Source organism: Miniopterus natalensis, chromosome 15 (genome assembly GCF_054644295.1).
Source record: "Miniopterus natalensis isolate mMinNat1 chromosome 15, mMinNat1.hap1, whole genome shotgun sequence".
Taxonomy (NCBI): domain Eukaryota; kingdom Metazoa; phylum Chordata; class Mammalia; order Chiroptera; family Miniopteridae; genus Miniopterus; species Miniopterus natalensis.
Window position 1 is genome coordinate 40920841 of NC_142095.1, and position 27925 is coordinate 40948765.

At 46.0% G+C, this 27925-nt stretch overlaps 1 protein-coding gene across 1 annotated transcript; it reads right to left on the reverse strand.

The window, feature by feature from the left end:
• Positions 1 to 75: 75 nt before the first annotated feature.
• Positions 76 to 27923, reverse strand: ACOX2 (acyl-CoA oxidase 2). Its single transcript, XM_016205496.2, has 14 exons — positions 27695 to 27923; positions 27110 to 27272; positions 26747 to 26898; positions 26286 to 26393; positions 24103 to 24222; positions 23650 to 23765; positions 22804 to 22976; positions 20504 to 20666; positions 18728 to 18918; positions 16888 to 17067; positions 15266 to 15371; positions 10816 to 11033; positions 4174 to 4306; positions 76 to 1118 (listed from the first exon to the last, which is right to left on the reverse strand). The coding sequence occupies exons 1-14, from the start codon at positions 27921 to 27923 to the stop codon at positions 1056 to 1058; spliced, it is 2115 nt and encodes a 704-aa protein (XP_016060982.2). The 3' UTR covers positions 76 to 1055.
• Positions 27924 to 27925: the final 2 nt, after the last annotated feature.

Sequence of the window (27925 nt, forward strand, 5' to 3'; positions counted from 1 at the left end):
AATTATCCCATTTTCACCATCTTCAAGCTAAAATTCCTTAATGTTATCGGCAGGTTGCTATGGTTTCAGTAATATACTAGTATGAAGTTATCTTTTTAGAAAATTGTCTCCTACGTCAAATTGATTAGTGGTTCCTAAGACAAAACCAAGCCAGCCACTTATTTGTGGTTAAGTTAGATGAGGTGAACATGAGATGAAATTACTTGGTTTGAAAACAGGTATGGAAATGGGAATAATATTTGCCCTTCCAAGGTTCTGAAAGTTAAAAACTTGTGAGGTCTTTTCCTTGTCCAGTTTACTGGGGATAAGTTTGCTTTTGGTAAATTTTCACAGATTTATTATTAACAACTAAATTATTATTTATCTGAGTAAATTAGGAAAAACAGCCAGCTGAGAGGTTCTGCAATTTAATTTGGTGGCATTTAATTTTGAGTGTTTCATATACTTAGGTAACTGAAAATGATATGAAAAATGTAGCTTGAGTATATTTAGGTAATTTGAAATAATTATGTCTTTTATGAAGTTTTAATTTTCTGTGGAAGAGTTGATTTTTTAAAAATTGATACTTAGTTGCAGTCTTAGGGCTGTACATTTTATTTAGATTACACCAAGTATAGGCACTTTTGGAAAAGGATTGTGTATGCATGTGTATGTCCTTTTAAACCCTTGGATAAATGTGAGCTATAGCCACAAATATAACTAACGAGATTATTGGCTTTTGCTGGATCTGAAACAAAACCCTGGCATTTAACAAAATAGATGCTACAATTGGATAGTGCTACTGTGTTTTATTGTGGGAAATTTCAAATATATTTAGAAGAGAGAATAGCTTAAACACCATTGTACCCATTTACCAACATCAACAACTGTTCACTCCCCCTTTTTCCTCTCATGGATTATTTTGAAGTAAATCACAGATATTTCATTCACTTCAGACTATCTGTAGAAGATAATGACTCTCTTTAAAAGATACATACATATGTACTTTAAAATTTTAATGATATATATGCCATACTACCATTATCACATAGCAGTGCCTCTTGAATGCTGTTATTTCATAGCTTGGATCTCCAGCTTTGTAATAGTGGTCTTATATATTTCTCATAGGCAGGGTTCCCCTGTTTGTAGAAAGAAGTGCATTATTAAGACAGAATATTTCTGCCAGGATTAATAACTTTTACTTTCAAATTAAGTTTTTAGTTTCAAAATTAACATTACATAAGATTTTTTATTTTAAAAATTATTTTTAAAATTCATTTTGTATGAACATATGGAGAAACATTTTTTCCAAAGGGCATCCTTCGTTTTCTCCAGCAGATTTTAAATTGTGGATGCAGGTGGCCAATTAAAAAACACAGTTATCATTTGCTTTTGGAATTTAATACAAATAAAAGGCTCAACTCTTTGAGGCCCTTTGATATTGAACATTAACCATAAACCAAGGAGTCAGAAGGTGGAATCAGGTAAGCAATAGTCTGTGCCACAATAGGTTATCCCCATTGTTTTGTAATGTCTTGATTCTTTCCTTCACAGCTCTATTCTCATCTTTTGCAACATTTACTTTTTTATTTTTTGGCTGTCGAGGCTAAAACTGTAAGCTCCTTGAATGACTCTTGCTCTGCACTGTATCCTTAGTACCTTATAGCATATGCTCAATACATATGTTGAATGATTGAATGAATCGGTGTGTTTAAGGTATCTAGCAACTAATTGGACAAACTTTTACAATAGAGTAATTGGGGGAAATAGGATTCTTATTTTGAGACTATCCCAATGTTTCCTCCACTGCTTGCATCTATAGGGAATTACTTTGATTTGAGTTCATGTAAGGAGGGGCAACAGCCTTTTGCTGTTCATTTTGGAAAAACTGGATTGAAATAGCATCCAGATTAGGAAAAAAGCCAAAAAACAGACACCATGATTTGAGTAAACCGTGGGAGAGCACATCATCCAGTCTCGGCAAAAAACTCAACACTTACCTGCTCAGACAGAAGAGAGACTGGCTTAGGATTCTAAGACATTTAGCTTAGCATAGCACCTTTCTTTTGGTAGAAAATGTCAGGGAAATATATTCCCATTTGTACTTTTGTGTCTACAAGGCTTGTTTTAACATAGCTGTTGTTTTAATTTATTTGAAACACATACCTGTAGTGTACCTTTTTCTTCTATTGCAAATGAAAAATGTCTATTACAGTTTCAAAATTATCTACAGCAGATTAAAAAAAATACACTTTAAAAGTGCCATTTGGAGGTCTCTACAGGAGCCAGAAATGTAAGGTTATGTGGCTGGCTATATATTGGCAGTCAAACTGCCTATCATTTTAACTAATTTGAACCAGTTCTCCAAGGTCCTTTATAATCTCAGTTCCTAAATTATTTGCTGGACCTGTCACTTTTTTAGCAAGGTAATGGAAGCTAGGATGGCAAGAGTCTGCAGTGTTGTGTATGCAGGAAGTTCCTTTGTCTCACTGTGTAGGTCATAAAACCATGTTTGTTTATTCCATGAATGCAAAGTGTCTACTCTGATAGACCCTGGAGTTAGGAAGGTGAATGCTCTGTCCTTGTTCACAATGAAGTGGCAGGCAAGGGAAAAGTGAAAAGTGAATGGGATGAATTGTATCAAAATTTTATCAAATCTGTTGCTGTGGGTCAGTCATGCCCCTCATTTAGATAAGCCTGCTCTCATATAATATCCAGATTAAATTCTTTTAAAATAAAGATTAGAAACAAAAAACAATAAGGAAGTCCCCTACATGTGATAGTGAAGATGAGGGGTCAGGAGAACTGGCATGTTTCCTTGTGTTGCTAGTAAAACAGGTTTTGAGCTAGGTTATGTCATCATTTCCTGACAGGTGTCACAGCGGGGTAGGTTTTTCTCTGGAGCATTTATCTTTAGACCACAGGAGCTATTCTGGAGTGGGAAGACTGCTGTAGTTTTATGCCAGGATTTAAATATTAGAAAGTAGAGAGATCTAAGCATTACAAAAAGTAAAACACTAGTATTAGCTTAACTGTACTAAGCAGTGAATGTATCATACCTTCTTTAGTAAGTTGGTTGAATTTCCTTGTTGAGTTAAAAGGATGCCTTCCTAGAGTCAGGGAATGACCAAAATGGATTGGCCTTCTATCACAAACATCTTGGGGGTAACGGTTGTGCTATAACTGTAGATGACCATGTTAAATTAAGCTATGGATATGACAGGACGCAAAATGTTAAGAGCAAGCCTGACACTATGGCAAGTGTGAATGAAAGCCTGAGAGTTGCCAATTTGATGAGGTGTTAAGACACTTTTCCTGACACTTGACCTAAGAGGTGAAGGAGTAGGCTTCACCACCTGAGGAACATATTTGCATAGTAGAGCTTAAAATAATCTGTTGTGTATCTATGGACTTTGTTTTTTATCAAATCTGCTATTAAATATTGGTCCCTCAAATTCTAAATACAGGGTTTTTTTCTTTACTCCAGTTAATGTATTCATTGGTATTCATAACTTTTCCCAGTGAGGCTCAGAGAAGAGTCTGGGACCCTGACCCTCTCTTCTTAGTGACTTAGCGTTCCATATTCTCTCCTAGGGCTGCTTGGGGTCTTTCCTCCATAACCCTTGTAGCTGTCATTTGTATGGCTTCCTGGGCTACTGATGGCAGTGTGGCAGCCTTCTGTGTTCCTGGGATTGTGTTCCTTAAAGTGAAGAGAAAGGAGGCATCTCTAGCAGGCAGTCAGGTCTGAGAGACACCCCCCCGTCCCCACAATCTAAGCTTTCTGTCACCTCTGGATACCCACCATTATCAACATAAAACTGAGAGTTTGGAGGTTGAAAATAAGGTGGGGTGTGATTTATTTTATTTTTGTTACTTAAAAGCCCGTTTGCCATTATGTGTGTATGCCCTTGGGTGTGTCAAGCCATGATTTAGAGCTTGGGTCTTCCTCTTAATTCCCTTTATCAAATTCTGAGCAGTGCATTTTGCTGATTACAGTCCAGACTCAGAGTTCCTGGCAAGCCACATCCCTGCTCCTGGTTTCTTTATGTATTCTCAAAATATTTTAAACAGACATGCTATGCCAAGTGATTTGTAACCTAATGGGAATCAATTAAAATGGGAAAACATGGGAGGTGTATTCACTGCTTGTTCTCTGCTCTCTTACACAATTTATAATGTGTTCTGTTCAACTACCTGAGTATTGGTCGGTGACTTCTGAGCCCAATGGAACAGACGTTCATAGACATTTCCATCATAACAGCCAAGTGCTGAATTTAAACACTGATCTGTGAAGTCGAAAGCATCGGTTAACGAGATGGCATCCTTCCTGAGAGGAAAAACACAAGAGTGTGTGAGTATTTTTGACCGCTCTTATGAAGCTGATTAATCTGGGATGGTGAACAACACCACCTCATTAGAGGTTGCATCATCATTCACTTGGGAACAACTCAGCTTTAATTTTTTTCAGGTTTTAATTTTTGATCAGTTATATATGTACAGCATAAAGAATCAATAGTTGTTTAAGGCTTGCTATTTAAAATCAGCATGCCCTTTTCTCTCACCTCCATTTCCTACCCCTCATCCCCACCCCTACCCAGAGGCAATCAATTTCAGTCTTTTCACTGATATTTTTGGGTTTTACCTGAATGTCTTTAAATAAGTTGTTGGTATTTCTGCTTCTTGTTTGTTCACTTATAGATATTATCTATTGACTCTCTATTACAACAGATGAGGGTTTTTTTTAGCACCCCTCCTCTTACCCTTACCTATCAGCCCCCCACCCCAACCTATGCTTCCTCCTCGTCACCTTCCTGCCTCCCAGTATAGTTACAGTTTTGGCCAGACTAATATTCAGTGCTTAAATATTATGACTGTACATATCCTACATATTATTATGACTTTATGTATCCTGTTCACAGCTTATGAGCCAGGTCCCTACCGCATCTGTCCTGTAACAGTGACCTACCTCCAGGCTCACTGACCTCTTTCCAACACTGCTGTCATTAATTCTTAGTGATTTCACTGTCTATGTGGATGTTCCTCTACAACTCAGCTCCTGAGTTCCTCGAATCTTCTGCTCCATTGACCTTGTTCTACAGCCTTCCTCTGTCATCTTTGCCAAGATCATACACCAGGACACATCATCAGCATCTGCAGCTTCTCCGTGATCTCAGCCATGTTTCCTTCCCCACCTCCTGTCTTTCTAGCTTATTCCCTCTAGTATTTTGACTTCTATATTCTTTCTTCCCTTTCAAGCAACAAAGTGTGTTTTATTTTAACCTATTGAATGAAATATTTTTTAGAAATGTTCACATCCTTTTCTTTCTTTTTACCAAAGGATGTAAAACATAACGTGTGATTATTTGTTTAAACTCTTCCCTAACTCTTCTTTCACAAAGCATTTGAGGAGACTGGAATACTGGATCTATTTTAGTCCTTTCTGGATGACCCTATATCATCATTAGGAGGTGATTTCATGTAGGGCTGTTTATAATTCTTTGACCCTACTGGCACCTACCACCTATATAACGTGCCTCATCCCCCTGGACTCCTTATCCAGCTGAAACTTCATGGTTTGTTAGGCCACTCCCTCAGAAATATATTCAACAATTTTTCTTGCTTTGCCATACTTGTTTGGCAAAACCCTATCCCTCGTAATCTTTAATTTTCCACTGACTTTGTGCCACCACCTTTGTAGCTATGGCTGGAAAACCAATACTGACTGGGGTAATAAGGGCTCACCGGGCCCTTAGAGTTGCCCAGTAATCCTATTATATTGCTCTAATTCATTTACTCTTTTATTCTCTTATATGATTATTTCACACTTTCTCTTCTATCCTGGAATCTACATTCCCCACCTCACCATCTCTCTTACCTAAATGACTGCTTCCTCTTCCACTGATAAAAGTGGTGAGAGCATTTCCGCAAGTTCCTCCCATGCATTTATACCCACAGTGCCTTTTCTCTTAGTGCAGGTCAGCTGCCTGGGCTCTCACCTCAGGCCAATCCTTCCTTGTCTTAGAGAATAGCGTTCCAGAAGTCGTTCTGCCTTTCCCCTACAACACCAAACTTCCCCTTTCTACTGGATCACTCCCATCCGTGTACAAACATGCTGTCATTTCTCCCACTTTAAACATAAACTTTTGATTCTGTCTCAGTCATCTACCCCATGTCTTGGCTCCCCTTTATGACACTCCTTGAAAGTGCTATGGTTGCTTGTGCTTGCTATTTCCACTTCTCTTTTGCCTGTTCTCTTGGACTAGATTCCTACCACCCCACTGAATACCTCTTGTCAGGGTCACCCCATCATCATCTTTGGAGGAGCCCACCACTCAGTGCTTGGGCCTCTTCGCTTCATATGCTCACTCCTTGTGATACCATCCTTCTCATGGCATTATGCAAGTGACTTCCAAATTTCTCTCTCCAGTCTCACCTGCTTATTAACATTTTACTTGATTTCTAACAGGCTCTTTAAACTTAACATCTTCAAAAACAAACTCCTGATCTTCTAGACCCTTCTGTTGTCCAGCCTGCCCAAGCCTACCCTCCTATAGTCTCCTCCGTTTATAGTAAATGGCAACTCTGTGCTGGCCAAAAACCTAAACTCCCCTCTGTCTGTTACACCCCATATCTAATCTGTCAGCAAATCCTGCTTTATCTTCAAAATATATCCCAACTTTTACTACTTCCCACCACCTCCAGTGCTATCACCCTGGTCCAGTCTACCACCATCTCTCACCTGGATGATTGCAGCAGCCTCCTAACTGGTTTTCCTGCTTTTCACTCTTGTCCCCCTTCCCCAGTCAATTCTTAATCTGGCAGCTGGAGTGATCCTTTAGAAATATACGGCAGATTACTTCAGAATATGTCTCTCCTATGCTCAAAACCCTCCCGTTCTCAGACAAAGTAAAAGCCAGAGCCTTAAGTCTTTGCAGGGATCCACATCCCTGCCCTTAACTCTCCCACCTCTGCTCTCGTCTCTACCTCAGTCATGCCCCTCTAGCCTCTGTGGCCTCTTCTCTGGTCTCTAGATGGATGTGCCAAGCAGGTTCTGGCCTCCGACCTTTGTACTTACCCTCTGCTTGGAATGCTCTTTTCCCAGCCAACCACATGCCTCCTCTCACCTTCCCCCTTTAGATCATTCCTCAGATGTCATCCTCCCTGGGTCGCCTTTGACCTATTTAAAATTACAGCCACCGCCCCCCATCTCACCCCAGCATTCCTGATCCCCTTTTTCCTGCTATTCATTTCTTCATAGCATTTATCACTATTTTGCATACCATATGTTTGACTTATATGTCTGTTTGTCTTATCTTCTCTAGGCTTTAAGCATCTGTGCCCCTTTTCAATCTGAAACTCATAGCCCTCATTTGAGGAGTGTTTTCTTGAATTACTTTATTAGTGATCTGCTCCCTTCTGTTTTCTCTGTCTCCTCTTTCTCAACCTGTTTTTCAGATGATGGACAGTTAGGATCAGTCCTCTTACTATTTTTATTTTTTCTCTCCTATTTTTTTGTCTTCTTGCTTTCTTTTTGTGAGATTTCTGCAATTTTATCTTTCAGTCGTTCAGTTGGGTTTTTCATTTCCACTCTCATTTTTTAAATTTCATAGAGCTCTTATTTTTGTTCTCTATTACTTTTTAAGAAGTGAAATTCTTATTTTATGGTCACAATATCTCCTCGTAACCCTTTGAAGGTATTACTGATCTTTTAAAGTTTTTTTCTCCCTAAGGATTCTCTTGTGGCTTTCAAGTTGCCTTATTCTTACTTGCTTTGGTCTCTTTCATGTTGGGGCTTACCTCAGGTGTCTGGTGATCCCTGAGTGTCTAATCATAGCTGAGAGTGAGGCATTAACTGGCTGATTAGAAGTCTGGGTGTTCTTGTCAGTGTGGGGTGGCTATGGGGTGAATTGTGTGGACATCAGGGGACCCTGGTGTCAGTGTCTCTCCTTTGGGCTGGTCAGATTCTCCAGGGAGGATCATGTTACCATCTTCCTGCAGGGAACTAGCCTGGCTGACAGTTTTCTGGGAACCATGGGAAAAGAGGGCTGGGGGAGCGGCTCATGAGCTAAACGTTTACTGAAGCCCCTATTTTCTGTGGAGTAGCCTCATCCTTAGCTGTTTACCTGTCTGTTAGGGTGGGGTCAAGGAAACTTAAAACTACTCACAGAGGAGGAGAGGGACTGGGGACTCAGCTCTTTCTGAAATGGACTTTCAGCCCGTCCTGTCAGTCACCTTTACCCCATTGCCAGAGGTACACGGTCCTGCTAGTTCTCGGGATTCTTCGGTGTAACTTGGCTGCTTTTCCCACTTCTAGGGAATGATTCACTTTCCTCAGGTCTACTAAGTCACTGTTTGTTCTTCTACTTCCAATTTTCATGTTTCTTCTCCTGTTTTCTTTCTCTTTGTGGGTTTATACCTTTTTAAAATTTTAACACATTTGCTGATGTTTTAGTGAGGCTTAAGGAGGGAACAAAGTAAATGCATATGTTCAATCTGCCCTCTTTATCTAGAAGTCCCTCAGCTGAGATTTTATGGTCACTTAAACAACTAAAAACTATCTGGGTCAGTTAACTATCATTACACAGAGAGCTGGTTCTTAGTGTCACTTAGAATAATGTACCATCCTTCATTTGTCATCTCAGAAATCTGAGGCAAGACTGAATCATCAAGACTGGGCATTATGACACAGAACTGTTAAAAGCATGGAGTCTGTTACATACCTAATTACCCTGCAGTGGTAGGGAGGTTACTTAGGAACCATAATGTGAGTAAATCAATTTGTGGGTTTGATGCCTGCATCAATTGTCTGTTTGCATCAATGCTGTCTGTTTTGTCTTGAATTGTAAGTTTCTAGAGTCAAGTCAAGCATTTAGAAATGCTGTTACAGCCCTGGCCAGTTTGGCTCAGTGGTTAAAGTGTCGGCCTGTGGAATGAAGGGACTTGGGTTCGATTCTGGCCAAGGGCACGTACCTCAGTGGCAGGCTGGATCCCTGGCCCCAGTTGGGGCTCATGTGGGAGGCAACCAGTCAGTGTGTCTCTCTCACATCGATGTTTCTCTCTCTCTCCTCTCCCTTCCTCCCTCCCTCTCTGAAAAGCAATGGGAAAAATATCCTCGGTGAGGAAAAAAAAAAATGCTGTTGTAGATAAAAATTATGCATATGAGGTGTTAAGGTGATCTTTCTTTTGTGTTTCATCATCACTGCCAATCAGGGCCAGAACATTATTGTCTTCATGTGCTTTTCAGTGCCAAGCTTTTGGAAAGTTAGATAAACGTGGGTTTAAACAGTGCAGCACTCAGTTATGCTATTAATGGTTTCTACCACTGGATCCCCAATTATATTAGGAAAAGTTTAATACCCGAGGCATAATTGAATCAAATATACTTTTTATAGTTTAATTGAACATTTACTGACCATCAACTCTCTGTGAGGTGCTTATGTGGAGTCATAAATGGTATGCAACATGTTGCATATTGTTAAAAATAAAATAATTTGGTCTAGTTTTTTCTTTTAACCTCCATCATGAATATATTATTATTTTTTAAATTTCAAAAATCTTTTTTTTAAATTCTCTTAGTCTTGTTGATAATGTGAACTCTTGGTGGTTCTAGGGGGAAAAGTCACACACCCATATGTATCACCCCTCCTCCCCACAATACAGCAGGCATCGTATTTCCTTAAAAAGGTTGTGTTCTCAAGTTAGCCCATTTTTCATGTTATGGACAGTGGTGACTAATTTGTATTGTTTCAATTTCTGTTTCTTCTAGTACCCTGGTTAGGTTGGGCTTTGGTTTTGATACATTTTTATTTATTAAAAATTTTATTTATTGATTTTAGAGAGAGAGGAAGGGGAGAGGAGAGAGAAAGAGAAACATCAATTTGTTGTTCCATTTATTTATGCATTCATTGGTTGCTCCTTGAATGTGTCCTGATTGGGGATCGAACCCACAACTTTGGAGTATCAGGACGATGCTCTAACCAGCGGAACCACCCAGCCAGGGTGGTTTTGATATGCTTTTAAATCAGTGCATAAGTATGTCATGACCCAAACTGCACTGTATTAATGTTGCATTTAAAAACTATTTGTAATTTTGTTTTACAAATCAGTATATGATTACTAGGTTTAAAAAAATTTTCATCCTGAAGCTAAGGGAGGATTAAAGTAAGTTTAGTCAACTTAGTAAGAGTTTGCTTAAGCACATTGAACAAAGACAAGGATATATACTTTGAAATAAACAATAGCCCAACCTTATCCTTAACATATAGTTTAAGAGCTCATGCTCTGGGGTTAGACAGGCCCCAGATTGTACCTGGCTCCTCCTCTGGCTAATTGTGTCACTTTGGGCAAAGTACTTAACTCTACTAAGCCTGGATTTCCTCCCCAGTAAAATAGGGAGATTAATAGTATCCACTTCAAAGGCTGTAAGGATTCAATGAAGTGATGCGTGTAAAAGCTTTTGACATAAGTGCTTCTTAAATATTAGCTATGATTAGGACTCATTATTATTAATACGTATTATTCATATGCAGTAGGCTTCATTTTACTTGTATTACTTAGATACTATTCCTATTTCCTTGACAGTGTTCAAGAGTTCAATGGAGGTAGTTAGGTAATTTATTCTTAGGCATTTTTATTTCTGTTTTCCATTTTTTAATCAGTCCACAATGCTTTATGTTGGTGTAATAATGCTCGGGTGTAAACCTCTCCAGGGCTGTTGCTGGTTTGCCAGACTCCATTTAGCAAGGTTTTAGAGCTGAAAATTTTGGAGTGTGAGGTGAACAAAGGGTCTAGGGATATTTTCTGAAGACACGCACAGTTTGAGGGTCAGCCACTCACCGAATGAGGAGAAGCAGGTCCAGGTAGGCTGTTCTCACCACATCTACTTGGGCCCCAGACAGGAAGCCATCATGGAGAAAGTCACCTGCATTAGACAGGATGCCATGCAAGGCAAAGAGATCACAGAGGCGTTGGAGTGCCTGCTGAATGGCTGGTTCATTGTCCAGTTTCTTCAGAGCTTCTGCAAAGCTCTTCACAGTGAGGTAGTAGCAGTGTGCCTACGAAGACACAAAGGTGCATTAGCCTCTCTTTTCTGATTTCTGGCTCCAGAAGTCATCCTGGAACTCGGCGAGCCTGCTGGAATGAGCCTGCTGCGACCATGTGTTTCCCAGCAGGCTGACAAGTGACTGCCTTTTCTCCTAGCTCACTATGGGTTTTATTGAGCCCTTTTGACAGTGTGTGGGTGCACATTTGTATGTTGGGGGCTGGTGGGCTCTGGAACTTGGCCCTTAGTTTTCTCATTTTGGTTGGGGAAATTTCAAGTAGGTTTGAAAGTAGAAAAGATACAGGAGAATTGGAGCTGGCCTGGGGATAGTGGAGGACACCACCACTTTTCTTAAGAAACATTTATTATCTGCCATGTTCTAGGCAGTGGAGTGTGTGTGCGCAAGCACTTGTGTGCATGTGTGTGCCTGGGGTGAGAAAGGAGGAGTTCAAGATATACATGGAATTTATCCCAGCGAGAAAGTAAACTCCTTGAGGTAAGCAGCCGTAATTTAGCCCATATGCAACTACTGGCTCTGTTAGTAGTTAAAATAACCAGTTGGTAAGTTACCACTGACCTCAACCAGGCGAGAGTCCCCCATGCCAACCAGGCTCCTCTGGGACCCCTTCTTTCCCACAGCCCAGCAACTAAAGCATTAATGCCCGACCCAGCAGGAGGCTCTCAGGACTCTGCTTTCCTTAGGACTGAAATCCTTTTTGATTGGTTGGTGCCTCTGCCCTACTCTTCCCAAGACAAACACACATATTATTTTTAACTGGTAGGATGTATGAGTTCCATGGGAGAAGAACAGAAAGGAGAGCATGTAAAACAGGTCTCAAATGTTTATGTGCATACAGATTATCTGGGGATCTTGTAAAAAATGCAGATTCCAGGATAGGGAATCTTTACATCCTAACAATGTAAAGATTGTTAGTGCTTATGCTGCTGGTAGTGACTTTTAGTAGCAGGCTTAGAGCGTCCTGGCAAGGAGTGGGTCATTCCAGGCTGGGGGAACTTCATGTGAAAAGAGCTGTCCTTTCAGGAGGCAGCAGTTTAACGAGACTGAGCACTGGGGTATAATGTGATGAGAGGCACCCAGGTAATGAAGGGCTGTGAATGACACGTTGGAATTTTGTTCTGTGGGGGTCCAGCAGTCATTAAAGTTTTCAACAGGCCAGAGATCTAATCAGGTTTTTCACTTGGAAAGAAACTGCCTTTCCCAGAGAGGCTTAACATGGGTGCTAATGACACCGGTTTTCCACTTAGACCTGTGCTCACAGCCATGCTGGGTTTGCAGCCTTTGGATGTGGAAGAGCAGCAGGTGTGCTCTGCCTCCCCTGCTGGATCCAACAGCCCTTGCTGCTCAAACTGGGCCCAGTTTGGCAAAACAGGAGACTCTTTTTTCACCTAGCCTGCTTCCCTGCTCTAAACTGAGTGCCATATCCTTAAATCCTCAGGGCCTTGGGTTGAGGAATGGAGTGATGATGAGCTGCCTGAGGGTCTGGGCCTCTCCCTTGGAAAGCAGGACTAGGACCAGAGAGAGAAGGTGCCCTCCACACTTAGGTGAAGGGCTGAGTTAAACCATGGCATCATGCTTTGGACACAATTATACTTTGTTTACTTTGGTGCAAGTTGATTTAAATCTTGCCTCCTGGGTAATTTGGGGGTGGGGTAGATGTATAGTATTTATATACTAGGTACCTCTCTAAATTTTACATGCATTAACTCATTTAATCTTCATAATAATCTTACAAGGTAGGTACTATTATTAGCTCCATTATGTGAATGAGGAGACTGAAACCTGGAGAGAGATGTTCCTTGCCCAGGGTCACATGGCTGGTAAGTGGTAGCAACGAGATCCAAACCGGGGCATTCACCTCCCAGTTAAGAATCTGTACTCTTGTTAAAAATAATTAATTTTCTAATTACAGTTGACATACAACATTATATAAGTTTCAGGTGTACAACATAGTGATCAGACATTTATATACCTTACAAAATGATACCCCAATAAGTCTAGTACCAGTTGGACACCACGCATAGTTATTAAAATATTACTGACTACATTCCCTATGCTGTACTTCTCATTTTCACGTAGTCTGAGCTCTTAACTGCTGCCCTCTGTTGCCAAAGCCGCCAGAGACTGAGGCTGGATTATAATGAGTGCCAGCATTTGCTCCAGGGCTCCTAGGGACTAACATCTCTCCTAGGCAGGGGCTAAGATGATAGGATCAGAGCCCATCAGGCCTAAAGGGCTCTTCCATGCCTCCTTGTTACACAGGCAGGAAGGTGAAAGCCCAGAGAGGGAAGGGCTGCCTGAGGTCACACAAGCTCCAGGCCTTAGGCCAGGGCTCACTCTGCTTTCTTCTCTGCCTCTCTGCCATTGTTCTCTGCTTCTCTTGTGTTGTGGTCTCTCTCTACCTGCACATTTATGGTTTCCAGATGGTGCCTGGTTGGGAGCTTGAGGTTTCTGTAGAGTAGATGGCCTCCCAAAGCACAAAGTCTAGAAAGTGCAGATTTCCCTGTCCATTATGACTTTGGAAGCTTTGGGCATCACCGCCCCAGGAAGCCCAGGGACTTGCTCTTCGCCCCTGGACTGTCTGAGCTGCTCACCCATGGCGCCCCCCAGAGCTTGGGGCTCACCTCCCTCACTAATGCGCAGTGGCTCCCTGCAGACATGACTTAAATCCCTGGAGGAAAAGGAAAGGAAAGCATCTTAACTCAGCCATTTCCTACCTCTGGACTAACTCCCCGAGCTCTATGTCTGCATCCTTAAAACAGATTATGCTACTCTCCTTCCCAGGGTTGTGTGTATTAAATGGGGTAACCCTGGCTAACAGTGTCCTGTCCATCTGAAGGTAGGACATAGGTTTGGAAAACGGATTAATGATGGGTGGCTGTGGTTCCCCTTTTGGTAGTCTGGTGAGAGTTCAGCCTTGGCTCACCCTCCTCTTTGTTGATAGGATATTTAGCACCTTGAGCAGAACCAAGCGTGGCTCAGTTAATACCCGCATCTGCCAATGTGATGGAGGTGGTTGGTCACCAGGTGGCGCTCATGTCGAGCCTGCCTGACCATCCCTGCCTCCTGACAGCCTCTGCAAACTCCTTCAGGGCTCTCCTGTTTAAAGGCTGCTGTTTTCTGGGCCTGGTGCCTGGTGATTGAAATGATCCCTTTGATTTTACAGCTGCCTAAGCTGGGGCTCATTTTAATTTTTTTAGCCCCTTAATATCTCTGCATCTACCCACTTCTCTCCATGTCCTCTGCCAAATTCATGGTCAGGACCACCCTCAGCCCTCACCCAGACAGCTACCACCTGCTTCTAACTGGAGTCTAGCCTTCAGTTCATCCCTTCTCCTGCTGCCTGAATGATCATTCTAGAATGAAACTGATCAGTTCACTCCCCCCGCCATACAAATTGCAAAATCTTCCCATTGCAAAGAAAACAACCCAAACTTCTCACAGCGGTGCAGAAGGTTCCAGGACTTGCCTATCTTTCCTCGTTCCCCCTTTCTGCCTCTCCTCATCTCAGTCATCTTCCTTTAGCTCCTCCTTGGGAGAACTTGCATTCCCCCCGAGCACCACACCTTGTCTTGCCTCCTCTTGCAGCTGTTGTTCCTTTTTCCCGGAAACCTTCCTCTCCAAAGCCACAGCCTCTACTCTTTTTGCCTGGCTGATTACAGTTCATCCTTGAAGTTTTGGCCTAGATGCCTCTTCTGGGAAGCCTTTCTGACTCCGCAGGGTGGGTAGAGATGCACCTGCCCCGTCCTGCCCTGTGTCAGCCTGCATTTCCCCATCACAGCCCTTCCTTGACTGCTGCTGCGATTGGGCTGTTGAGCCCCCAGGACCCAGCCTGATGCCTAGTGTTCGGTGGGTGCTCAAATATTTGCCGACTGGCTGTGAATTATGCACAAACACAAAACATAATGGAAATTCAATCAGACTTCTAAGGATTGCCTGTGGGACTAACGGGGAGACTTGACCTGCTTTGCTATCTGGGAAGAAATACTTGAACAACCTGAAGCAACTCCAATAACACTGCCTCATTACATTTTTCCTAAGAGCCGCCAGCAAGATTGCTTTGGAGTTAAATCCTTTAATTAAAATGGACTAAAGTCTTGGAAGTGAAATGAGGGCAGCTGCTGAGCAGGGCTGGGGAATAAGGGCAGAGCTCAGATTTTCCCAGCAGGCAAGCCTGTTGGGGAAAAAAACGGGTCCCTTTCAGCTTCAGCTGACAGGCAGCTCACCTTAGCAGCCTGGAGGTGGATGACAGTGGTCTGGTTCCATGCCTCATGCTTGTCAGCCCCAGACTGCAGCAGAGTCTGTAAATGGTGCACTGAGTCCTTTATGAGCCTGAAGGCCAAAGAAAAAAAGTTCAGCTTCTTGACTGAGTGGGAAAGAGACTGGTGTTGTTTGGTCCCTCAGAAGTAGAAATAATTCCCAGTTATTAACCACTTACATGTTACAAAGCTAAATGTTTGATATACATGACCTCTTTAACTCTTCTAAGGGTAGTCATTCCCAGTTTACAGTGGGGAAAACTGAGTCCCAGGAGAGGTTAACTGACTGGCCCAGAGTTACATAGCTGGTAAGAAATGGAGTTGTTCACAACCTTGGAGCTGTAAGACCCCATCCAACGTCTTCAGGCCGTTCTGTTGACTGACTTCCTGTGGCTGAGCCAAGAGAATGGTTCTTCTCTAAAGACTAATGAGGCCTGTAAGTCACCTCACCTGCTCCGCGTTCTAGCTAAGTGACCTTAAAAGAAAACTAACCCTTGTCCTCCAAACCACTAAATTGGTCATTTGCCATTTGCTTAACCTTTATTCTTTTATTTTCTATTCCCTGTTCATCTACTTATGACCCTTAGACTTTGTAGGCAAAGCAAACTGTTTATTAAGCAATATTTATTTTACTTTTTCAGGGAATAGGTAAGCAGATGTCCCATTGAGTTCCAAGCAAAAAGCAATATAAAGGCACTTAATTACCTTAATTACCCTAAGCACCCTTATTTTGCCCTCTCCACTTCCCCCAACTAAAATGTTAGCTCTGTGAGGCCTAGGCTGTTTATCAGACTGGTTTAGTGATAAGTCTTTAGTGCCAAGAACAGTGCCTGGCATATTGTAGGCACTTAATAAACACTTGTGGAATAAATAATGTCCCAAGTTGCTTGTGACCTTGAGATAACTACTAACCACCCCTGGACCACAGGTTGGGGTAACTCTTACTATATACTGAAAATATGTTTTCCAGGTTGTTTTGGTGTTCTAGTTGGGGAGGGGTTCAGAAGGTTTCCTTTTTAGGTACTTAAATCTCTCTGTCTTTTCCTGATGGTGTATGTGCTTGGCCAGGACCTCTCTGGCACACAGTAGGTGCCTGACAGTATTTGCTGAGTGACAGACTGAGTGCTTTGTCTTATCCTGTTCCCTGGGGCCTACTAAACCCTGGAAATAAACTAATTCTATCCCTTGATATAGTCATCTTTTTGAGAATTTTTAGATTGTGGGATATTTCAAATATACGAGTTTTGCTTTGTTTATTGGTATTTACATACTGATCTATTTGTGGTATTCACATGTGGGTATATTCTTTGTGTTGCAAATCAACAAGAACCTAAAGGTTTAAAAATACCCTTACATTGGCCAGAGAGGTGATGGCCTTCTACCAACCTGACCAGAATGGGGAAAGGATGGTGGTCCGTGGCTGAGGGGTGCGACTTCCCCTTCTCTCTGCCCATGGTGGCAAGAGCTGAGAGGGAGGGGGAGGTTGGGGAAGGGGGTGGATTTCTGGAAGAGTATACAGTCTCAAAAGCCCTACTATGGGAAGGAGCCTGCCCCCAAGTGGGATGGCTGATTTTTCAGCTATGGCTCACCTGACTGCCACATGTGCCCACGCCCTGGTATAGACATCTGGGTGAAGGAAGTCAGCTGCCCTCTGGGCTGGACACCTGGCCAGGTCAGGTGCAGTCAGGTATGCAACAGACTGAGGGAGAGACCTCTTTGATGCGGAGCCAGGGGACGCCTGAGCCTGCAGGTAGCTCTTCATTAAAAACCTAGTGGATGGGGGTGGAGGCACATGAGACGGTGGGGAGCATTGTGGGACAGCCCAGCACCCCTCTCTCCCAGAGACATGCACTCTTATGTCCCCTATGGGAGAACCAGGGCCACCCAGATTCTTGCCCAGTCCCCCCTGATGGTTACTTTTCACTCCAAAGCACCCCCATCCCACCCCCAGCCAGCCTGCTGTGAGGCCCTCAGGGAGGTATGCACCAAGGCTCTAGTTTCACAGGGAAACGGGCCTGGAGCTATGGAGCTGCGTAGACCTTGCAGACCCTGAACATAAACCCTTTTGATATCTGAGCAAACAGAATCCTTTCTTTTGGTTAGGATCTTGAGGTTTGGGAATTTGTGATGAATTGTACAGTGACTGAGGAAATAAAATTTTTCATAGCTGAATAAAGAAGGATATATATATGTATAAGAATGCTGATAGGAATGGGAAGATTACAGGTGACTCTTAGCTCTTCCTGATGATAATGCAGCCATTACAGGCTCTGGGCTCAGACCACCTTGATTCCCTGCAGCTCTACTGAGACCTAGGTGATGCTGTAGAAGTTACTTCACCTCCCTCAGCCTCAGCGTGTCCATCTCTAGGTGAGGTTAATAATACTTAGCTGAAAGTGCCTGGCACAGTGTGGGGCACAGAATTCTAGTACATGATGTCATACTCTTTTTGTAATTTTGGAAAGCCCCCAATAAATAGTACATATTTTAAAAAATCCCAAGAAATGTTATATAGAATATTTGCCAATAAACCCTTCCTGCATGGAGAAGTACTTGCCCTGTTTGGTCACCTGAGAATAGATGAACCTGAAAAGGCCTTGTCAGCCAAGAGACCTGAAACCCCCTAGATTGAGAGAGATGGAAAGACACCTCCTGCTGGGAGGAGGTCAACTCAGCCACTCCTTCCTGCTTCTCCGTATGGAGTCTCCTGTGTACAGGCCCTGTGCTAAGCTTGGGGAAAAGCTCCTGGTCACAAGCAGAGACACTTTCAGATTGTGATAACTGCTCCAAGGAGACAGGACAGTGTTGAAGGGTTGGGTCGGGGGGAGATGTAGAGGTCAGGGAGGACTCTCAGGGAGGCGGCCTTTTAGCTGAGACCTGGAGGATGAGAGGGAGCCAGCCGTACAATAAACTGGGGGCAGAGAGTTTTAGGGGGAGGAGGAGTGCTAAGGCCCTGTGGTGGGAAGCAGAAATGTATGGCTGGCAGAGTGAGCAGAGGCAGAAGGCTGCAAGAGCTGGATGGAGAGTGGGGCAGGGGCCAGATCATAGACCTTGGAGGCTGAAGTGTGGAGTGAGGCATTTTCCTGTGAGCTGTGGGAAGCCATTGAAGAATTTTAAGCAAGGGAAAGATGTGATCTTCTCTAGGCTTTGAAAAGATGCCTCTGGCTGCCTGTGGAAAAAGGACTGAAGTGGGTGGAAGCATCAGTGGGGAGATTGATGCTGTTGTCCAGGTGACGGGACAGGGCCCTCTGGGAGCTGCAGTGAGTCTGGGGAGAAGTGGATGGTTTGGAGACATATTGTGGGAGTTGGACAGTCCCCAAATGGCACTCCCCAAAGTCTGCTCCCAATGTGGACATCATATAGCTGCTTCAAGCCAAGCAGCAGCGCCCAGGGGCCAGGCAGAGGAGGCCCTGCCAGCCTCAGCCTTACCTGGCTGTCTGCAGGTAGAGCACGGTGTTCTCACCCTCATAGGTACAGGAGGCTGTCACCCTGGCGACCAGAAATGGCAGGCCGCTCAGCTTTGAGTAGCCGTGTCCGCCGCAGGCCCTGCGACATAGCTCGACTCCCTGGGTGGAGAAGTCTGATACCATGGCCTTTAGACCTGAGCTCAGTGCATGAAGCTGCAAGAACCGGAGAGGGGCAGGTGATGGAAGGGGGTCCTCCACTTAGCACCATGCTTACCACTCAGTGAGCACCTGCTGTATACTGAGGCAAGAATTGTTTCCTCCATTCACAACTCTATGAATGAGAAGGTGGAGATTCAGGGAAATTATGTGACTTGCAGAGGGTCACAGAATGAGGCAGTGTTGCTGTGAGAACAATAAGAACAAAGGAAAGCCCTGCAGGCCAGGGTCTCCAGGGTCTGCAGGGTCTTGGAGAAAGGTGCTTCTGGAGGGGCTCACCGTCATCCAGGAGTTACGGACTTTGCTGGCAAGCAGAGGTTTTGGAGAGCTGGCCTGTGAGGATGGAAGTCCACCAAGAACCTACTGTCCTGGGTTGTAGAATGGGCTGCCAGGTACTGACCTGGCTTGAGTTTTTGGTTCTTAAAAGCTCCTAACCATCTTTTTTTTTTTTTTTTAAATTTAAAATATCTTTATTGATTTCAGAGAGGAAGGGAGAGAGAGAGAGTTGAAACATCAAGGATGAGAGAGAATTGTCATTGATTGGCTGCCTCCTGCACGCCCCTGACAGGGGATTGAGCCCGGAACTCGGGCAGGTGCCCTGACTGGGAATTGAATCTTGATCTCCTGGATCCTAGGTCGATGCTCAACAGCTGAGCCATGCCTGTCCGGGCCCCTAACCATCTTAAGACTTTCAAGTCCTGGGAGGAAGTTTGTATCTCTTAACCTCCCTGCACTTCAATTTCCTTACCTGTAGATTGGATATGAACGGTGCCTGCTATGCAGTTAAGAATCAATGAAGCGATGCTTATAAAGCACAGGGCCTGCCCAGCTGGCATGGCTCTGGTTGAGCATCTACCCATGAACCAGGAGGTCATGGTTCAATTCCTGGTCAGGGCACATGCTTGGGTTGTGGGCTCAATCCCCAGTAGGGGGCGTGGAGGAGGCAGCCATCGCTGATTCATCATTGATGTTTCTATCTCTCTCCCTTCCTCTCTCTGAAATCAATAAAAACATGAAAGAAAAACACAAAAATTAGGGGCCTGCACAGACTGAGCCTCAGTGTACACACAAGGGTACACACAAGTTCACAGAGCTTTATCCAAGACCCTGTGTCTTAGAATCAGAATAATTTTTTTAATTTTAGAAAGGTAAAGCAGACCACTTAAGGCTGATTATATGTAACACTCCTAAGAGGAGTCTGGGCAACCTTAGTGATCACACACGTTAACATTTCTGCTGCGAAAGCTATTACACTCAGTGGGATAAATCAGGTTAGTTCAGGTCCAACATGTCACCAAATGAGTTCTAAACTCTTAGTTTTCAGAGCTTTTTGGGTTTTAAATATGCATCAGAGATTGCACATCTGCGTTCTGTATACTATGTGTGATTATTTCCTCTAACATTTTTGGAGCTTTTTGGAGCTCATACGGGGGTGGATTTCTATGTCGGGGTAGTTCCCCCTGGGTGCAATGGGATGTTGGAAGGCTGGGGAAGGAGAAAGTGGAAGAAGCCCATGGGAGGGAGACCCAGCAGAACAGTTTCAGCCGCCCTCCGGCTCCTGCCCACAGCAGACAGCAGGTACCTCGGGCAGGAGGCTGAAGTCTCTGTCCAGAATGGCACTGTAGGACTGATGGAAGAACTCCAGGAGGCTGCTCGCCAGGAAGTAGAATGCATAGGCCGTGGCCAGCTGAGGAAAGAGCTTCTGCTGCTGCGTCTGGTAGTCCAAGACTTTTGCCTCCCCGTCGCTGGGGGCAAGAAGAGTGGAAGGGTTAGAAGCTGTTCACCTTCCCAGAGTCCCAAGGCCATAAAACCTAAAAACAGGCAGTTTTCATGTCTCACTACAAAACTTGACCCAAAGGACTTGAGGCCAGTAATAATCTTTTAAAATTCCACCTAACATGAATAACCACTCTTATTATTGCAGAAATACTGACATTTGCTTATGGGTGCTGCCCCCTAGTGGGTGGGGTTTACAAAAATCACAGCACATCCTGCTGAAATCTGGGAAGTTCTGAATTCTAACACACGTGGTCCTAAGGGTTTTGGGTGAGGGCTGTGGCCCTGTATACCTGATGATTTGAACCTTGACCTTTCACTACCCTGGTGCACTTGCTGGGTGTGGGAAGTACGTTGCCCCTAATCACTAACAGGATGTAAACTCAGGCCTGGTGGGGTCCCAAGGTGGGCATTGTATCTGCCTTGTTCATTGCTGCGTCCTTGCCCTGAGACTGTGTCCAGCATGTGTGGCTATTCCTGCAGTAGCTGTTTGTGGACTGGAAGAAGGCGTGACAGTGAGAAGCCTCCCATGGTTGATGGGGGGAAACCTGGAGTCTCTTCTTTAGGCCAGTAGCCCCTCACCTGGACATGTATATTATAACCATCCTGGGACACTTCTGCAACCTAGAAAACTGGGCTCCAGACAGGACATCATCAGCACTCCTTTCCAGTGTCCCTGTTCTCCCAAGCAGACACCTTCAGCCCAGCATTCTGAGGCCCAGAGGAAAGGACCCCGGGCCAAGGGCCGGGCATGCTTTATTGCATTTCATCCTCAACACCACACTGAAAGACCATTGCTGTAATGCCCCCACTTTGTAGATGAGGAAGCTGAGGGACAAAGAGGTGGGACAGCTAGCCATGCTCCTGCAACTACAAGGTGGCCGAGCTGAGTGTGGCCCTCAGGTCTGCCTGGCATCCGACCCTCAGTCCATTCTGCATTGGACTCCTGGATCCTTGAGCTGATGGCATGAAACACCACCAGACTCCTGGACTGGATGCCCCAAGGTCCAGTCCTGATTATGTCACTCTGCACTCTACAAGTGGGAAAGCTGAGACCCAGAGAGGGCAAAGGACTTTGAGCAGAGTTGGGACAGGAGCTGCCAGGTTGAAGTCTGTCCCTCAGCACCACAAGTTCAGTCAGTTCTGCTGTGCCCAGCTCTGTCCTCTGTGCCCAGCTCTGCCCTCTGCCCAGCTCTGTCCTCTGTGCCCAGCTCTGCCCAGCTCTGTCCTCTGTGCCCAGCTCTGCCCTCTTCCCAGTTCTGGCCTCTGTGCCCAGCTCTGCCCTCTGCCCAGCTGTAGCCTCTCTTCCTGTGCTCAACCTGTGACACCACATGCCCAGGCTGCATTTTGCTGCATCCTGGGTGTGTCCATTTGGGACATATTCTGAAAAATGATTTGTTGTTTATCTGAAATTTAAATGTAACTGATAGTCCTGTGTTTTTATTTGCTAAATCTGGCAACTGTGTGTGTGCGTGCAGGTATGTGCATGCACACGTATACATGTGCACATGTTAAATAGATGGTACACGGTACACTCAGCCTTTGCTATTTGGTGCAAGGGGTGGAAGAAGTGTCAGCCTAACACAGCCGTCCGTATACAACGAAATGGATCCATACTTGGACACGCCACAGTTGGATGTTGACATTCACAGCCAGACAGAACCCACTTCAGCCTGTGGAGTCTGATGTGACAGCTGGGCTTTGACAAAGGTGATTACTCACCCCCTGTCAGAACCCACTTAGGAGCCACAGTCACCTGCAGCTTGGCAATCGGCTGACCCAGACACAGCTGTAGAGGACCTAGTTAGACTCAGACAGACTGAGTTGGGTCTGGTGGTACAGGGCCAAAGACACATGATCACCCAGCCCAATGCAGCCAAACACTTGACAGACACAGGCCAGGCCAGCTGATCAGCTGGAATTAGGGGGAGCAGGTAGAGACCCCACAGACCAGATAGGCCAGGTCCAGATAGATGTGTGTGTGTGTTGAGGGGTAATGCCTATTCTCAGCACTGTGCTCTGGTGGAGGGGATGTTGTCAGGGCCAGGCACTGTGGGACTGAGAGGTAGCCCTGCTTGCATTGGCCAGCCTCTTGGCACCCCTTACCTGGGCCGGAGCTGGGACTGGCGGCGGATGACTGAGTAGCGAATGGCGATGACGCAAGCCTTCTGCAGCAGGGGTATGATCTCTTTCAACAGCAGCTCCACCCGCGTCACCACCATGGAAAGGTAGTTGCTCTGTGCTGTTCCGAGCTTGATGTAGGTGCCATCTGGCAAGACCTGGTAGACCAAGGACAAGTGCTGGGTCTGAGCCCGGGCTCCTCAGCCTGCCTACACCCAGAACCGTGGTCCTCCATGCCCCATGGGAACCACAGTCCTCAAACCACTTACCCAGAGCCGACACGCCTGGCTGTCATCAGCCAAAATGTGCTCGTATGACTATGCTGCTGTTAAAAGTGAAACATCTGTGCTTGTTGCTAAATAGCCACTGCCTCAAGTGTGGGTCAGCCTGGGACACCCTGGACCAGCCCATAGTCCACAGCTAAAGGTAATGCCTCACAAAATGTGGACCTCTAGAACTTTCTCCACCACTTGGCTGGTGCCTGTTTAAGTGGTTGGTTGTGTCGAGGCCTCACTGTGGGTAAATACGCATGTCATCCTCAGCCCCATCCCTCTTCTCTTCAGGTTGCCTTGCCGCCCCATCCCATGACTGCTCTGCCACCTAATGAGGTGATCATTTACCCAAGAGAACTCTGAGGCTCAGAGGCCAAGAGACTTGCCCAAGATCACACAGCTCCTAAGCTGGGGTTTTACCCAGGTCTGTGGGACACCAGAGCCTCTCTGGGGGAGAAGTGTCCCCAACTCAGCTCAGTAGAGGAGGACCCAGGGCCAGGAGCAGCCTGGGAGGGCCACCGTCCACTCTCCAGGCAGTGCAGACTCCCCAGACCCCCACCTGTGCAAAGCGGCTCAGCATGTTTTCCCTGGGGATCCGCACGTGGTCCAGTCTCAGGAAGCCATTGTCTATGTGCTCAAAGCCCATCTTGGGCCCAATGTCTCCAGCAGTGATTCCTAGAAGGAGATAGAGTTGGGAATGTGGGTCCACTGAGTGTTTGCTGTGTGCCAGGCACCACACACATACACACTGCAGCTCCTGAGCCTCACAGCAGCCTGTGACACTGGGTTATTACACCTGTCTTACAGGTGACCAGGCTGAGGGTCAGACAGATGCTGAATCTTGCTCAAGATCATCGAGCTAATTAGCATTAGGTCTGTCCAACTAAACTCCTCCCTGCCCAAGGGTGACATGTCCCAGCTTTCCCCAGGGAGTTCTGAAGCCCTCAGGCAGGCAGCATTGGTAGGGGGTCTCCTTCTGGCTGGGGTCCTGGAGGGAGCAGCATGAGCTTACCTGGCAGTGGGGTGTGGTCGTGGAGGCTCCGGAGGGGCACAATAAAGGCATGCATGCCCCGCCGGACTCCCGAGCAGATCAGCTGGGCCTGGACCAGGGCGTGGGTGGCTGACCGTCCCACTGAGGGCAGAGAGAGGAGAGGCAGAGTGTGATCCCTGGTATGTGAGGCCCTGGTGTACAGAGCAGGCTAACCCCACCAGGAACCTGGATGTGCACCAGTCTATAATGGGTTAGGAAGACCAGTATGGTGGCATAGGGAAGGGAAGGGCACTTTATGAGGCTGGATGGGGTTGGTTTGATCTGCCTTAGAGGATGTAGGTCAGGGGAGGACCATAAGGAGCTCTGAGGATGAGGGGTGTTTTCCAGGGGAGTCACATGGGGAAGGGTGTGAAGGCAGAGGGAACAGCATGCTCAGAAGCTTGAGGACTGGATGGGCATGGGGGAGGGGGGTGCTGAGCAAGGAGGAGGTAGCATGCAGGACACAAAGGGATGCTTATTCAGGGTACCCCTCAACTCATATCGCCTTGACTTATTGGAAATGAAAGAACCATCCAAAGAGCTTTAATGTGAGTGTCTGATTCTAGAATACACTGGGTTGGAGGGATTTACGGAGAGCCATTTGGTGGCTGGAGGTATAGGGGCTTGTGTCTAAATGTCAGGTTTGCATAGCAAGCCCCTTATAATTACGTAGGCAAGACCCCCATGGGGTAGGGAGGCTCAAGGAGGCTGATGGAGACCGAGGGGACCCAACCTGTCCACATCCTTTGGGTGCTCCTTCCAAAGTCAAAGCCTGACAGAGGCTATGGATTTTAATGCAAACAGCCCAAATGGAACAAGCTGGGGAAGCTGGGCATCTATAAAAACTTGGTTCTATGACAGTTTTCTGACTGAAGTGGGAGCCCTTGAGTCTTTTGTGGGGGGGATCAAGGAGACAGGTATGTTTGTGAGGATGTGCGGTGAGAACATGGCGCAGAGGCACAGGGAGATGTGCTCACTGCTGCGTCTACCCCAGCTGCTGGGCACCTTGGAAAGTCACTGATCACAGAGAGGGGGACCCCCCCAAAGAGCCAAATAAATTTAGCTAAAGGCACAGTGAAATGAACAAGCTTTTTGTTTTTTCTGTCCTCAAAAACCTATTAATAAATTACTCTGCCATCAACCTAATTATAATAAATACAGTTAATTACCATTTATCAAAATCCAGGTGGTGCCAGACCCTGTGCTGGTGGTCTCCTGTTCTTACAGGGCAGGGTGCTGAGTCCCATTTTCCAGATAAGGAAACAGGCTCACAGAGCTGAGTGACAGCTCAAGGTTATTGGCCTGGAGAAGGCAGAGCTGGGATTTGAACTCTGCCTGATTTCAAAGGTGGGTTACTTTTCTTTGCAGTTTTGACAGGAGTCATTCTGTCTGTCTGTCTTTCTCTCTCTCTGTCCCCTCATTGCTCTCTTATGTCCCTCTCTTATTTCTCTTGCCTCTGTTTCTCCTCCCTCTGTTAGTCTCTCACCTCTCCGTCAATTCATTGTATATATATTTTTTCTGTATAAGCATTCCCTAATGGGTCCCCAACTACCACAGATGTGTCCTTGGAAGTGTATTCTCAAATCGGAGGAAGAGGGCCTTCCTTGGGGTGAGACTGCTTCCTTGGGGCCTGGCCAGTCACTGAGCCTCTGGGAAGCACCAGGCGGACGCCACCCAGTGGCCATGGGAAGTGCCGATGGCTTGATTGGCCTGGTGGTGGATCTGGAGCAGGGGCAGGGAGGGCTGTTTCTCTCACTGAAATCCCAGCGCCCTGTGCTCTGGCTGGTGGCAAGTTTTGGGAGATGAGAGAAACTGGGATTGTGGGGAGTGTGTGTGTTCTGTGCATGCACACGTGTGTGTCTGTGTGGGGCAGCGTGTGTGAGAGAGGCTTTGGCCTCATCCCCCAAAGGTTGGGTCGACTTCCTCAGTTACTTACAAGTTCCTCTGGGGAATCTCAGCCACTCACTGATGAAATCCTTCACATCTCACCTATTTTACAGAGTAAGAACCTGAGGCTCTGAGAAGTGAACTGACTTGCCGGAGGCCACTAGTCTAGTGCAGGGAATCTCTCTGAGGTCTTTTGGGCATCAAAGCCAGTGATATTCTGCCATCCAGCTTTGTTCTCCTTGGGGACAGATGGGGCTGGGCAGTGGGTGGATACTCACGGTCACCAGGCCACCATTTGGTGGCAGTTATTGTGGGGCTGTGCACCACAAACTCCTGGGTGTCTGCATCATAGGTGGCTTCAGTCTCCAGTCCCTGAAGATACGTCCCTTGGAATCAAGGAGGGGAGTTAGACATCGGGCCAGGGTGGGAATCCCACCTGGAAGCAGTGTGCAGGCACCAGCCCCCAGTGTTACTGGGGGGTACCTCCCAGCTATACTTATGGGCACTATTCTCCTTCCCCCCCCCTGGGCTATGTGGGGGACACATGGCCAGCTGATGACAAGGATGGTTGCTGACATTTCCAGAAGGAACTATTTGCCCCACCGTGAGCTCACACATTATATAAGTTAGAAAAAGTCACCACCCCTTTGTCCAGACCCTTGACTGCCACCTGCTGTAACACTTTCATATTCAGTATACAAAGCTATGACTCCTGAGACATGAGTGGGCCCTGGCTCACCATGCCCCAGTTCTGTCTGTGCATATGTTGCAATGATCCGGAACTCATTGCTGATTGGGACCCATTTGGCAATCTGCTCCTCTGAGCCCAGGCTCTTGACAGCTTTCACGAAGATGTGATGTAAACCTAAGGCCAGGTCTCCAGAAAGCGTTCTGTGTGGGAGAGACATTGTGGTTGAGCAGCTCATTGGAGACAGCGGCCCAGGGACCCTCAGCTGAGCAGGGTACAGGAGGGAAGGGGCACCTTGAGTTCTAGTTTCCCAGTCAGTCCTGCCTTTGTTGGGGAAAAAAGCTCATGGGGCTGGGGCTTCTGGGTGATCCCAGGTGAATTCCTCTCTGGTGGGGCTGCCCTTGGAGTGAGCACCTGTGAGCGTAATATAATTCACGACTGTCTTCCAGCCAGCCCAGGCGCTGTGCTACCCTCTGGAGGTGGAACTTCTTCTTAATGCCGGCTTCATAATGCTCATTCTGGCTCATGAAATAATTATCCTTCAGGCTAAACTCTGGGTCACTGTGGATGATGCTCTCTGCAAGGAACAGGCAACAGGGGGCTCAGGGACCTGAGCGAGGTTCCTGGCACCTTCACATCTTTCCACTCACTTGCCTCATGGCCGTGGAAAGGAAGTCAGACATTACTGTCATTTGACAGATGAGATGACTGAGGCCCAGAGCTGGGAAGGGGAGTTGCTCAAGGTTACAAAGCTGTGCAGCAGCAGCCTAAGGACCAGCCTCCAGGTGGTCTGCCGCCTCGGACTTCTCCTTCTGTCCCTCAGATGGGCTCGGGGAATGCTGGCAGGTTAAATATGCCTTAGCGTGCAAAGGAATGAATCTGTAAGAGTTGAATTTTGAGGGCAAACTTTGTTATTTGAAGGTGGGACTGCTAGTGAAGGACTCTTCTTCCAAGAACAGCTATGGGCACAAAGCAGAAGCTCCGTTCCCATCCTCTTACCAACTCTCCTCCGGAGCGCAGTGTTCTGGGCACCTCCGTCGAGGATGTTGGTGAGTCTTTCCACGTCGAAGGACTGCTGGTGCCGCTCACTCTCTATGTCTGGGTGTACCTGCCTGCTCCAGGCGTCCCCCATCGACACTCGCGCGGGGCCGCCCGTCCTCACCTGGATCTGCATGCTGTCTGAGGAGAGAGATGGTGGCTTTCCCTTACCTGAGGTTTTGCTTCCCATAG

Excerpts from the sequence above, each read along its gene's own strand:
- ACOX2 (XM_016205496.2), bottom strand. The coding sequence starts at position 27,923 with ATGGGAAGCAAAACCTCAGGTAAGGGAAAGCCACCATCTCTCTCCTCA. Across the intron at positions 26,899-27,109 it reads GAATTATATTACGCTCACAG|AACGCTTTCTGGAGACCTGG; the intron begins GTGCTCACTCCA and ends TCTCCCACACAG. Across the intron at positions 22,977-23,649 it reads TGCTGAGCCGCTTTGCACAG|GTCTTGCCAGATGGCACCTA; the intron begins GTGGGGGTCTGG and ends TTGGTCTACCAG.